General features: G+C 45.2%; 1 protein-coding gene across 1 annotated transcript; it reads left to right on the forward strand.

Moving 5' to 3' along the window:
* The first annotated feature begins 581 nt into the window (after window positions 1-581).
* On the forward strand, window positions 582-13,084 carry selenoo1 (selenoprotein O1). Its single transcript, XM_045223418.1, is given in 13 exon segments — window positions 582-3,160; window positions 3,163-3,295; window positions 3,493-3,696; window positions 3,834-4,031; window positions 4,556-4,624; window positions 4,679-4,794; window positions 4,797-4,813; window positions 4,816-5,005; window positions 5,225-5,321; window positions 5,323-5,391; window positions 8,591-8,776; window positions 12,167-12,323; window positions 12,555-13,084. Coding segments are annotated over 13 exon segments (2,055 nt in total). The 5' UTR covers window positions 582-2,721; the 3' UTR covers window positions 12,735-13,084.
* Window positions 13,085-14,405: the final 1,321 nt, after the last annotated feature.

Raw genomic sequence — 14,405 nt, forward strand, 5'->3', positions numbered from 1 at the left:
ATGATTGTCCTTCTGGAAGGTTCTCCCATCTCCACAGAGGAACTCTGGAGCTCTGTCAGAGTGACCATCGGGTTCTTGGTCACCTCCCTGACCAAGGCCCTTCTCCCTCGATTGCTCAGTTTGGCCAGGCGGCCAGCTCTAGGAAGAGTCTTGGAGGTTCCAAACTTCTTCCATTTAAGAATGATGGAGGCCACTTTGTTATTGGGGACCTTCAATGCTGCAGAAATGTTTTGGTACCCTTCCCCAGATCTGTGCCTCAACACAATCCTGTCTCGGAGCTCTACGGACAATTCCTTCGACCTCATGGCTTGGTTTTTGCTCTGACATTCACTGTCAACTGTGGGACCTTTATATAGACAGGTGTGTGCCTTTCCAAATCATGTCCAATCAATTGAATTTACCACAGGTGGACTCAAATCAAGTTGGAAACAGGATGCACCTGAGCTCAATTTCAAGTCTCAGCAAAGGGTCTGAATACTAATGTAAATACATTTGCAAACATTTCTAAAAACCTGTTTTTGCTTTGTCATTATGGGGTATTGTGAGGATTTTTATTTATTTAATAAATTTTAGAATAAGGCTGTAACGTAACAAAATGTGGAAAAGGTCAAGGGGTCTGAATACTTTCCGAATGCACAGTAATGGACCCCAATAGTTGAAGCATAGAGCTACCGCCCCACTAATGACTTTTCATTCTCATATGGTCTCTTAATCCTGGATCCAGGACCTACATGGGACCATCTAGGCTTTAACAATGACCATGTTTAAATCCAGCACTTTATACGTTTTTGGGTACAGATTTCCACCCATGGCTAGTAAGGAATTCAACAAATTAACTCCATTTAAAATCAAGTCAAAAAGTAAAATATTACCAAATAACGTATGTAACTGACTACATTGTAGTTTCCCAAACAAAAACACTGCTGTGGTAAAGTTCTCTCCCTAGCCAAGAGACAGAAGGTTTTAGTAGGAAATTGTATTTGCGCTATCCCTACATGGACACCTAAGTTCCTCCATCGCTGTTTAAAGGGCTCATGGTAGGTTTGAGGAAAGTAAACACAGGGACTAGGCTATGTCTGCTGTTATAGTGACTACCTCTCTCCTCTGGTCACACAATATACTGTTCCTCAAAGCAAACTGATCTGTGCTGGTTGGTGTTACACACAACCAGCCATACTGATTGATACAGACAGTACAACCTAATGCTTCAACGTGTGTTGTAAATACCTGTACTGTAGAAGGCAATGCCCAACTCAAATTTGTACTGGTATTTTGAATTGCATATATATATATATATATATATATATATATATATTTATTATTATTATTATTTTTTTTTCAAAGAATGCTGCATGCTGGCAGATCAGTTGTGTGTTTTGGATTGGTTGTAGTTGGAAGGGTAAAATACCATGACCCCAACTCTTATTACATACTTCATTTAACAGAGGGCTAATGTGGGATATTTTTTACGATAGATATGCAGAGGATGGCGAAGTAAAATTGCCTCAAAGCAAGCAATGCATTTTAAATGGAGGCATTTTGTATATTTGACTTTACTTGCAATGAGGCACCTTCATGTATGCTGTAAAACATAAACTGCCACTTTCTGCGTGATGGTGGTAGATACTGGACATGATCAGAAAATATGCACTTTGTACGACAAGCCATCAATGAACTCTCTTTGTACAGGAACATCTGACATTTCAGACTACATGCTTCTACGACATGCATGATTTTAGTACAGCCGATTGCCCGATTGTTCCCTAATCCCTTGGAATGAATGGAGAATGTTGGGGATTATGTTCGATTGGAGCTGGGAAGGGTTGGTTGTGGTTAACGCCTTATTCTGCTGTCGCCTTATTCTGCCTTGGACCTGTAGATTGCCTGCCTCTGCTGCAGCTGTGACTTGTTCATCTCTCTCTGTCCTCCATTGTTCTGTGTCTCCCTGTCTCAGTCTGTTCATACTGTATGTCTGGGTCTGCTGGATAGGACCAGGTTGGGTGACACCCTCAGACAAAGGGTTGTGGATTCTGTTTCCCCAAAAATGAAATGTTTATCTGATAGATATACTTTTGGGAGATAATGCCATGTTACATTTACATATCTCAGCCATCGCCCCTTACAATGCATTTAGAATTTATAATTGAAATATATTGGGAATTTAGCCTACCGCTGTAGCTCAATCGATTATCTCAGCGGGTGTATTTAAGACTTCAGTTTGAGTTTACGCTGAGCCAATAAGGAAACCACTGTCAGAAAATTGTTGGGTCATTCACCACAATAATTTAATATCTAGATGTTCCGACATACTGTAGTTTCTGATGTGTATGGGGGCATGCAGCGGTCCTATATCACCCGCACCATTCTGTCAGTATTGGTGTAGTTTGTGTTTGTATGTTGACAAGTGAAAACGATGTGTGTGAATGACAATCTGTATTCCCATCCTCAATCTAGTATCATTGTAAACAAGCCAAATATTGAAGCCTAAATTCTGTATTGAACTATACAACTTTTAAATTAAAAAAATTATATATATAAAAAAAATATATACGTTTCAATTTATTTTTGTATTATCTCTTTTGGATGCAATGACCAATGTAATTCCGTCTAAGTTTCCGGTAGGACCAATAATAGAGTAGCACAATATTTTAGACAAATATCCGTAGTTAAGTGCTGCGACCACTGGCTGGGACAGCGTCGTGTCTTGTTATGAAATGGTAAATGACGTCAGATGACCTTAGTTGGATGGCTGCTTTAAAATTTCGTCTGGCACGGTCTAATTTTCTTCGCTCAGCTATTTTCGTCGTAGTTAGATACTTCTCCACTGTCGGGATGGACGGCATGGTTCTGGCGGTCAGTCGTTCACCGCTAGAGCGTCTCGAGTTTGACAACGTCGTACTCAAGAAACTTCTGCTGGATACATCAGAAGAGCCTGGACCGTGAAGGGTGGAAAGAGCCTGTTTCTCCCGAGTAAAGCCGCAGCCAGTGGTCAAGCCTAGGTTCGTGGCTGTCTCTAATGACGCTTTGGCTTTGCTTGGGCTGAACGCCGAGAAGGTTCTGAACGACCCGCTTGGCCCAAAGTATCTGAGTGGCTCCAAAGTAATGGCAGGGTCCGAGCCTGCCTGCTACTGCGGTCACCAGTTCGGCTCGTTCGCCAGACACGAGGGGACGAGGCAGCCTGCTATCTGGGTGATGTAAAGGCTCCAGCTGACCAGAGGCCAGAGCTGCTGCGGGAGAACCCCAGTGGCGGGTGGGAGATTCAGGTCAAGGGAGCTGGTCTGACTCCCTACTCCAGGTGGGGCAGTTTACACAGTATTGCATGATAAGCATGACTTTCTTTAATGAAATCTGTTTCCTCAGTCTATTTCCTCAGTTTTTGGCTAGCATTGTGTCTTGGCCTATATTGTTCTTCATATGCAGTGCACATTCTGGAAGCACAGTATATGGAATTATGAATACACGTTTGTATGATTAATTCTCTCTCATTCCCAGACAAGCTGACGGCCGTAAGGTGCTGTGCTCCAGTATCAGAGAGTTTCTGTTCAGCGAGGCGGTGTTCGCTCTGGGGGTGCCCACTACCAGGGCAGGGTCACTGGTGACCTCCGACAGCAAGGTGGTACGAGACGTGTACTACAGCGGGTACCCCACCAAAGAGAGGTGCTCTGTGGTCCTCCGCATCGCACCCACCTTTATCAGGTTACTATCACATCCTATCCATTGGCCACTGCAGTAGGTTTAAAAACAAAAACAAAGTGTTGATAGAGTGATTCCCAGTTTTGACAAAATTACATGAACAATATGGACATTTGTCACTGATCATTGTGTGTGTGCAGATTCGGGTCCTTTGAGATCTTTAAGGTGGCTGATGAGAACACAGGCTGGCAGGGACCCAGCTATGGCCATGATGAGATCAGAGGTCAGATGATGGATTATGTCATAGAGAGCTTCTACTCAGAGATCCAGCAGAACCACACAGACAGAGTGGAGAGGAATGTGTCATTCTTCAGAGAGGTAATCATGGACACCACTAGATTCAGTGAAGCATCAATCATTCATTCTGAATACAATAATGCTCTGATACGAATTTGAAGGAATATGGCTATCCTTTCTGACAGTGAAACTACTTTGTGTCAAAGCAAACTGTAGGCCTACATTGGAGCTCTCTCTATCCTTCACCTTTTTGTTGTGGAGCCAAGAACACTGCTATCCTCTTATCCTGTTCATCCCTGCTGTGACAGGAAGTCATAATACAGTGAGAGTGTGACTGCCTTAGCACACACTGCTATTAATTCATTATCTTCTCTAATGCTAAATGGTATTAACAAAGTAGTAACATGTAAGATGTTATTGTTTTGCGATTAACTATGCATTGCTAAGCACATTCACATCCCTCGTCAAGATTATCAAAAGCACAGCATACGATCCCAAAATATTTTTGCCTAACCCATCACCTAAGCAAGATATGACTGAAACCAGTAGACTCAAGTCCTCTCCTCTTGTCCAGTCTGACACTTCTCTGTGTGCGTCTGTGTCTTGGTGGTAGGTGATGCTGCGTGCTGGTGGCCCAGTGGCAGTGTGTGGGCTTCTGCCATGGAGTCCTCATGGACAGGTACAGTAATTTACAGTACCTAACATACTGTATACAGGATCATCTTAGATCCACATTATTTCAAACAAGGATCTGGCTTTACACTGTCTATTTCTTCCTCTCGCTTGTCTGCAGGTTTGATCCTGACTTCATCTGCAACGCCTCAGATAACTCAGGCCGCTACACCTATCAGGCCCAGCCGGCCATCTCCGCTGGAACCTGGCTCACCTCACCTGGCCGAGGCCCTGGACCCAGAGCTGCCCTCAGGCCGGGCGGAGTCTGTCCTGGATGAGTACCTGCCCCTCTACAACACCTTCTACCCGGACAACATGAGGAGGAAGCTGGGTCTGCTGAGGAAGGAAGAGCCAGAGGATGAGATGCTGATCACTGAGCTGCTGCAGACCATGTACAACACAGGTAGGGAGAGAAAGACACTACATACTCATTGTACATAACAAAGCTAAGGGGAATGAGGAGGGACAAAGAGAACTGAGGGATGTGCCGCAGTACACTCAACACAGATGCATAAAAAGGAGACTCACAGTAACACCATTCACACAAAACAGCTTTGACACTACACTATGACTAAGCATGACTGATTTAATCTCTGATCATTTCCTTCCTTCCCCATTGTAGGTGCAGACTTCACTAACATGTTTTGCTGTCTGAGCCAGATTCCCTTTCCCACTGAGGGCAACGCGGAGGAAGAGGAAGGAGTCATCAAAATGGCAATACCTCTTCCTGGAGCAGTGTGCCTCTCTGGAGGAGCTCAAGGATGCCAACAAGCCCAGCATGGACACACAGTGAGAGAATAGATTGACATGAGCAGTGAGAACAGTTAATGGTTTGTTTGAAGCTGACTTGATCTTGGGTCGTTGATGTTGGAGTAGCGGGACATTCTCATTGTAGACTAAAACTATTTGGTCAATAATGCAGTAGTGGGCATTAGGGGTGTGAACGTTTAAAAGGAAATTGGGATCCTTAACGTTAAGAAAAATCCGTAACTGAAAAACAATGTTTGTTCCTCCCCCAAATAAATTAAATCACAGTGCAGTTATCACAAAACAAATTATTTTCTGTGTTATAGTCAATTTCCGCAACAACTAAGAGCATTGAAGCACGAGGCTCAATTTCTCAGCTGTTTGTTGGTGCCCTGGCTACCACACTGAACAGCTTGAAGCGAACCTGTGCACGTACGCAGATACTGTGTGAGAGCGGAGTGTTGCATCTCGCTCATCTCAGTATCCTAGCCTATTCATTGATGATAGGCCCTTCTTCACTGGTTGCGAGACATTGCAAGCCAAGAAATTGCGAGATACATCATTCCATTGCGAGATACTGTACAGCTTTTGATTGCCGATAAATAGGCCTAGTGCACGGTTCTGACTCTGTCAGCCTGGTGGCCGACCTGCCTATACCCTCTCTGTCCCTTGCTAGCTCGCAATGAAAGATGTGAGTGTTTGTGTTCTCGGAAGTCACGCAATTAATCAGTATCCTCCGTTCCAAAAATACTGAATCTTAGGAGTCGATTCCTAGCTGAATCTAATCTTGACACTTGGAAATGGGAGTCGACAATGGGAGTCGATGTGCAAGGAGTCAAATAATCAATTATTTTGGAGTCGACGCTCCACCACTATGTCATCGTCGTTAACTGTTGGAAAAATGGCAGAGAAAGGCAAGTGACAGCAGTGAAGTCCTGTATGACAATACTTTGAGAAGTTAAATGAGAAGGAAATACAAACTTTGTGAGGTGGAATTGTAGTACATTAATGGTACTACAGGTGCAACGCTTAACCATCTGAAAGGGACGCACCGTGAGACCCACACCATTGCTGGCAACAGCATTGTAAATTCATGTGGAATTTTAAGAATTTTTCTTATCGTTTTAAGGGGAACCCCCCCCCCCCACCCCACAGAAAATGGCTGTTTAAACATTACATTTACATTTTACATTTTAGTCATTTAGCAGACGCTCTTATCCAGAGCGACTTACAGTTTAGTGAATACACATATTTTTTTATACTGGCCCCCCGTGGGAATCAACCCCACAACCCTGGCATTGCAAACGCCATGCTCTATCAACTGAGCTACATCCCTGCCGGCCATTCCCTCCCCTACCCTGGACGACGCTGGGCCAATTGTGAGCCGCCCATGGGTCTCCCGGTCGCGGCCGGCTGCGACAGAGCCTGGATTCGACCCAGGATCTCTAGTGGCACAGTTAGCACTGCGATGCAGTGCCTTAGACCACTGCGCCACTCAGGAGCAGGGTCTAAACATAAAGAAAAAGTTTCCATTTGTCACATCCCTATAATCCATTGGATGGACGTCGTCCACTGACCTAAGTGTTTGTCTGTTAGTCTTATACAGTGCATTTGGAAAGTATTTAGACCCCTTGCTTTGTCCACAATTTGTTACATTACAGCCTTCTTCTAAAATAGATTAAATAGTTTTTTCCCCCCTCACCAATCTACACACAATACCCCATAATGACAAAGCAAAAACAGGTTTTTAGACATTTTTAAAATAAAAACTAAAAAGTATCACGTTTACATAGGTATTCAGACGCTACAAGCTTGGCACACCTTTATTTGGCTAGTTTCTCCTATTCTTCTCTGCAGATCCTCTCAAGCGCTGTCAGGTTGGATGGGGAGCGTCGCTGCACAGCTATTTTCTGGTCTCTCCAGAGCTGTTCGATCAGGTTCAAGTCTGGGCTCTGGCTGGGCCACTCAAGGACATTCAGAGACTAGTCCCGAAGCCACTCATGCGTTGTCTTGGCTGTGTGCTTAGGGTCATTGTCCTGTTGGAAGGTGAACCTTCGCCCCAGTCTGAGGTCCTGAGTACTCTGGAGCAGGTTTTCATTGAGGATCTCTCTGTACTTTGCTCCATTAATCTTGCCCTTGATCCTGGCTAGTCTCCCAGTCCCTGCCGCTGAAAAACATCCCCACAGCATGATGCTGCCACCACCGTGCTTCACCGTAGGTATGGTGCCAGATTTCCTCCAGACGTGACGCTTGGCATTCAGGCCAAAGTGTTCAATCTTGGTTACATCAGAGCAGAGAATCTTGTTTCTCATGGTCTGAGAGTCCTTTAGGTGCCTTTTGGCACACTCCAAGCGGGCTGTCATGTGCATTTTACTGAGGAGTGGCTTCAGTCTGGCCACTCTACCATAAAGACCTGATTGGTGGTACTGCAGAGATGGTTGTCCTTCTGGAAGGTTCTCCCATCTCCACAGAGGAACTCTGGAGCTCTGTCAGAGTGACTGTCGGGTTCTTGGTCACCTCCCTGACCAAGGCCCTTCTCCCGATTGCTCAGTTTGGCCAGGCGGCCAGCTCTAGGAAGAGTCTTGGTGGTTCCAAACTTCTTCCATTTAAGAATAATGGAGGCCACTGTGTTCTTGGGGACCTTCAATGCTGCAGAAATGTTTTGGTACCCTTTCCCAGATCTGTGCCTCGACACAATCCTCGGGGCTCTATGGACTATTCCTTCGACCTCATGGCTTGGTTTTTGCTCTGACATATACTGTCAACTGTGGGACCTTATATAGACAGGTGTGTGCCTTTCCAAATCATGTCCAATCAATTGAATTTACCACAGGTGGACTCCAGTCAAGTTGTAGAAACATCTCAAGGATAATCAATGGAAACGGGATGCACCTGAGCTCAATTTCGAGTCTCATAGCAAAGGGTCTGAATACTTATGTAAATATGGTATTTCTTTTTGTATTTTTTATAAATTTGCAAAAAATTATAAAAACCTGTTTTCACTTTGTCATTATGGGGGTATTGATGAGATTTTTTTATTTATTTCATACATTTTAGAATAAGGCGGTAAAGTAACAAAGTGGTAAAAATCAAGGGGTCTGAAAACTTTCCAAATGCACTGTATCTCTTTAGTCTCTGCCTCTTCCTTCTCTTTCTCTTTCCTCTCTGCTTCTCCCTTCTAGAAAATTTTTTAATCACATTTTTATTGACATTTTGCATTGAAACACCACTCTCCCTTCAGTGAGTTGGCCATGCTGCTGCATTTGGCCCAGAACAACTCGCCCCTGTTCCAGATGATCTCGGAACGGAGGACGATGGCCATGCAGCTGGAGAAGCTGGGCCGGCTGAAGGAGCTGCTAGAGGCCGACGAGGAGGTGGTTAAGGCCAAGCACAGGGAGGACTGGGCCACCTGGGTCACCTCCTACAGGTCAGAAATAAGTAATGTAGTCTTAATTACATACTTAGTCTTACATAACATACCCCTTTCTCAAACTCAGTGTTTGACACTAGGCGACTTACTCACCCCTCCACCACCAGTGTGTATATCCCTAGCACTCACCTGCTCTAGAAATATAGCATGTCCCTTCCGTCTTCAAGAGAGCGAGAGTTGCACCCCTCCTCAAAAAACCTACACTCGATCCCTCCGATGTCAACAACTACAGACCAGGATCCCTTCTTTCTTTTCTCTCTCAAACTCTCGAGCGTGCCGTCTCTAGCCAACTCTCCTGCAATCTCTCTCAGAATGACCTTGATCCAAACCAGTCAGGTTTTAAGACTGGTCATTCAACTGAGACTGCTCTTCTCTGTGTCACGGAGGCTCTCCACACTGCTAAAGCTAACTCTCTCTCCTCTGCTCTTATCCTTCTAGACCTATCTGCTGCCTTTGATACTGTGAACCATCAGATCCTCCTCTCCACCCTCTCCGAGTTGGGCATCTCCGGCGCTGCTCACTCTTGGATTGCGTCCTACCTGACAGGTCGCTCCTACCAGGTGGCGTGGCGAGAATCTGTCTCCGCACCACATGCTCTCACCACTGGTGTCCCCCAGGGCTCAGTTCTAGGCCCTCTCCTATTCTCTCTATACACCAAGTCACTCGGCTCTGTCATATCCTCACATGGTCTCTCCTATCATTGCTACGCAGACGACACACAATTAATTTTCTCCTTTCCCCCTTCTGATAACCAGGTGACGAATCACATCTCTGCATGTCTGGCAGACATACAGTGAGGGAAAAAAGTATTTGATCCCCTGCTGATTTTGTACGTTTGCCCACTGACAAAGACATGATCAGTCTATAATTTTAATGGTAGGTTTATTTGAACAATGAGAGACAGAATAACAACAAAAAAATCCAGAAAAATGCATGTCAAAAATGTTATAAATTGATTTGCATTTTAATGAGGGAAATAAGTATTTGACCCCTCTGCAAAACATGACTTAGTACTTGGTGGCAAAACCCTTGTTGGCAATCAAAGAAGTCAGACGTTTCTTGTAGTTGGCCACCAGGTTTGCACACATCTCAGGAGGGATTTTGTTCCACTCCTCTTTGCAGATCTTCTCCAAGTCATTAAGGTTTCGAGGCTGATATTTGGCAACTCGAACCTTCAGCTCCCTCCACAGATTTTCTATGGGATTAAGGTCTGGAGACTGGCTAGGCCACTCCAGGACCTTAATGTGCTTCTTCTTGAGCCACTCCTTTGTTGCCTTGGCCGTATGTTTTGGGTCATTGTCATGCTGGAATACCCATCCACAACCCCTTTTCAATGCCCTGGCTGAGGGAAGGAGGTTCTCACCCAAGATTTGACGGTACATGGCCCCGTCCATCGTCCCTTTGATGCGGTGAAGTTGTCCTGTCCCCTTAGCAGAAAAACACCCCCAAAGCATAATGTTTCCACCTCCATGTTTGACGGTGGGGATGGTGTTCTTGGGGTCATAGGCAGCATTCCTCCTCCTCCAAACACGGCGAGTTGAGTTGATGCCAAAGAGCTCGATTTTGGTCTCATCTGACCACAACACTTTCACCCAGTTCTCCTCTGAATCATTCAGATGTTCATTGGCAAACTTCAGACGGCCCTGTATATGTGCTTTCTTGAGCAGTGGGACCTTGCGGGCGATGCAGGATTTCAGTCCTTCACGACGTAGTGTGTTACCAATTGTTTTCTTGGTGACTATGGTCCCAGCTGCCTTGAGATCATTGACAAGATCCTCCCGTGTAGTTCTGGACTGATTCCTCACCGTTCTCATGATCATTGCAACTCCACGAGGTGAGATCTTGCATGGAGCCCCAGGCCGAGGGAGATTGACAGGTCTTTTGTGTTTCTTCCATTTGCGAATAATCGCACCAACTGTTGTCACCTTCTCACCAAGCTGCTTGGCGATGGTCTTGTAGCCCATTCCAGCCTTGTGTAGGTCTACAATCTTGTCCCTGACATCCTTGGAGAACTCTTTGGTCTTGGCCATGGTGGAGAGTTTGTAATCTGATTGATTGCTTCTGTGGACAGGTGGTTTTTATACAGGTAACAAGCTGAGATTAGGAGCACTCCCTTTAAGAGTGTGCTCCTAATCTCAGCTCGTTACCTGTATAAAAGACACCTGGGAGCCAGAAATCTTTCTGATTGAGAGGGGGTCAAATACTTATTTCCCTCATTAAAATGCAAATCATTTTTTACATGCGTTTTTCTTGATTTTGTTGTTGTTATTCTGTCTCTCACTGTTCAAATAAACCTACCATTAAAATTATAGACTGATCATTTCTTTGTCAGTGGGCAAATGTACAAAATCAGCAGGGGATCAAATAATTTTTTCCCTCACTGTATCAGTTTGGATGTCGGATCACCACCTCAAGCTGAACCTCGGCAAGACGGAGCTGCTCTTCCTCCCGGGGAAGGACTGCCCGCTCCATGATCTCGCCATCACGGTTGACAACTCCATTGTGTCCTCCTCCCAGAGTGCAAAGAACCTTGGTGTTGCCCTGGACAACACCCTGTCGTTCTCCGCTAACATCAAAGCGGTGATCCGATCCTGCAGGTTCATGCTCTACAACATTCGCAGAGTACGACCCTGCCTTACACAGGAAGCGGCACAGGTCCTAATCCAGGCACTTGTCATCTCCCGTCTGGATTACTGCAACTTGCTGTTGGCTGGGCTCCCTGCCTGTGCCATTAAACCCCTACAACTTATCCAGAACGCTGCAGCCCGTCTGGTGTTCAACCTTCCCAAGTTCCCTCATGTCACCCTGCTCCTCCGCACACTCCACTGGCTTCCAGTTGAAGCTCGCATCTACTACAAAACCATGGTGCTTGCCTATGGAGCTGTGAGGGGAATGGCACCTCCTTACCTTCAGGCTCTGATCAGATCCTACACCCAAACGAGGGCACTACGTTCATCCACCTCTGGCCTGCTAGCCCCCCTACCTCTACGGAAGCACAGTTCCCGCTCAGCCCAGTCAAAGCTATTCGCTGCTCTGGCACCCCAATGGTGGAACAAGCTCCCCCACGACGCCAGGACAGCGGAGTCACTGACCACCTTCCGGAGACACTTGAAACCCTACCTCTTTAAGGAATACCTGGAATAGTCTAACAGTAATCCTTCTTCACCCCCCCTCCCCCAGTGGTGGTTGTCCCACTGGCTATCCTAAGTTGAATGCACCAATTTGTAAGTCGCTCTGGATAAGAGCGTTTGCTAAATGACTTAAATGTAAATGAGAAATTCTAGGCATGGAGAAGAGCAGTTTGGTCTAGTGTTTGCACTAGAGGTGTTTTTATTCTGTGCCAGCCTGTTATCTGAGTCATCCAGGTCTGTGTTGTGACTGGTGCAGGAAGCGTCTGGCTGGGGAGGTTGAGGGCCAAAGGGACGTCCAGGCACTGCAGGAGGAGAGAGTGAATGTGATGAACGGCACCAACCCACGATACGTCCTCAGGAACTACATCGCCCAGAATGCAATAGAGGCAGCCGAGAACGGAGACTTCTCTGAGGTCAGGCTCCGATCCTTTCTCCACGTGTTCTTCGTTATTCTGTAATAGGGACCAAACTTTCAATACCGCTTCCCTTTTGACTTTCATTTGCATTATTCCAAACAACGATGTCACCATTACAGAAGCATTCTCACAATGGAAAAAACATGCTCTCTCTCCCTTAACTTGCTTCTCTGGATTTCCATCTCATAGTTTTATCTTTCTCCCATCGCTCTGTGATCTGTTCCATAGGTCCAGCGGGTCTTGAAGGTTCTGGAGAAGCCTTTCTCTACCCAGCCAGGTCTGGAGCAACCGAGATGGCTGGGCCAGGGGGGGGCGGAGCAGCAGGGGGCAGAAGCGGCAGCATCCCGAATGCGTGTTCCCTATGACAGCAAGCCCCCTGTTTGGACCAATGAAATCTGTGTCACCTGATTTTCGTAGTCCCTTCCCTGACAGTCTACCCACCCATATGTACAATAGAGACTGTCACTCAGTCTTTCCTTCCTCTGTTTACCTATACCTTTACCTCTCTCCTCATACTCTCTTTACTTCGGTGGGTAATGCCACGGAAGGTACATTTAATGAGGTAAGATGCTCCTATGTCAACCAGTCAGCCTATAGATACCCCAGAAATCTGAAATAACAACTTTTGATCCAACTGATAATTACATTTATGGAAATATCATCATTTGTCTTCAGTTGATCTATACCAGGGTTCTTCAATTCCGGTACTGGAGGGCCGAAACACCTCTGTTTTTCATCCTCTCCTTCTAATCAGGGGCTAATTCAGACCTGGGACACCAGGTGAGTGCAATTAACTACCAGGTAGAAATAGAAAACAGAAGTGTTTTGGCCCTCCAGGACCGGAATTGAAGAACACTGATCTATACTCTTTATACAGATCTCTCTGTAGATCTGTGTAGCCTATTGGCTGTCTGGTTATGAATGACGTCCCAGACGTCCAGTCCTACAGTGACCTGTCTGAGTCCGAGAGACTGAGTATCACCGCAATGTACCAAATATTGTGTGTGTGAAAGGGAATGTACATGATTTACATATCATCTGAATTGTACAGAATGATTCACATAATGTGTGTGTGACTGATTGAGCCGCGAAGGACTTCACGCACAAGTATAACATAACATAAATGTCAACATTATGTCAAAGCAACTGTAACACTGACCACTTGGTGCTTCATTGCACAAATACTACTACACCACATTGCATCGTGTAGGTCATGATAACATTCTATCTATTGCATACATTTTCCAGGAAGCTTCAAAACTGCCATTGTCAACTAAATATAAGCCAAAGAAATCCTGGGAAATTGTTGTTTTTTAATTTCTTGGGATAAATAATTTAATGAATTGATATGCAAATGAGATGTCATGACGCTAAGGAAATTGCTTTTATAGCGTATTTACATTTTAGTCATTTAGCAGACGCTCTTATCCAGAGCGACTTACAGTTAGTGAGTGCATACATTATTTTATTTTTTCATACTGGCCCCTCATGGGAATCGAACCCACAACCCTGGCGTTGCAAACGCCATGCTCTAACAACTGAGCTACATCCCTGCCGGCCATTCCCTCCCCTACCCTGGATGACGTTGGGCCAATTGTGGGTCTCCCGGTCACGGCCGGCTACAACAGAGCCTGGATTCGAACCAGGATCTCTAGTGGCACAGCTAGCACTGCGATGCAGTGCCTTAGACCACTGCGCCACTTGAATTTCTTTGAAACTGTAATATTGTGGCATAAAGTTGAGCTATTCATAACTTAAATGTAATGTATTGTTAAATATTCTAGTTTTTTAAGTTAGAAGGTTTTACTTATGGCAATTTTTGTGAAGGAAAAAGGAAAACAATGTGCACTACTCAAACGGCTTCTCTTGGGCTCCAGGTAAATTCTCTGAGATATATATGAATCAAACTCATAAATGAACATTTCAACCACTGTGACCACCACCACAAATCTCTATCATTACCCCCTTCAAAGCATGTCAAACCATGATGAAAAGAGGGACCTCTGTCAGGTGACAGATGGTAAGTCTGTTCATATTGATCAGCAAAAACATTGTTTATAATAGAACAGTTATAACCTG

The sequence above is a fragment of the Coregonus clupeaformis genome, chromosome 11 (genome assembly GCF_020615455.1).
Source record: "Coregonus clupeaformis isolate EN_2021a chromosome 11, ASM2061545v1, whole genome shotgun sequence".
NCBI lineage: Eukaryota > Metazoa > Chordata > Actinopteri > Salmoniformes > Salmonidae > Coregonus > Coregonus clupeaformis.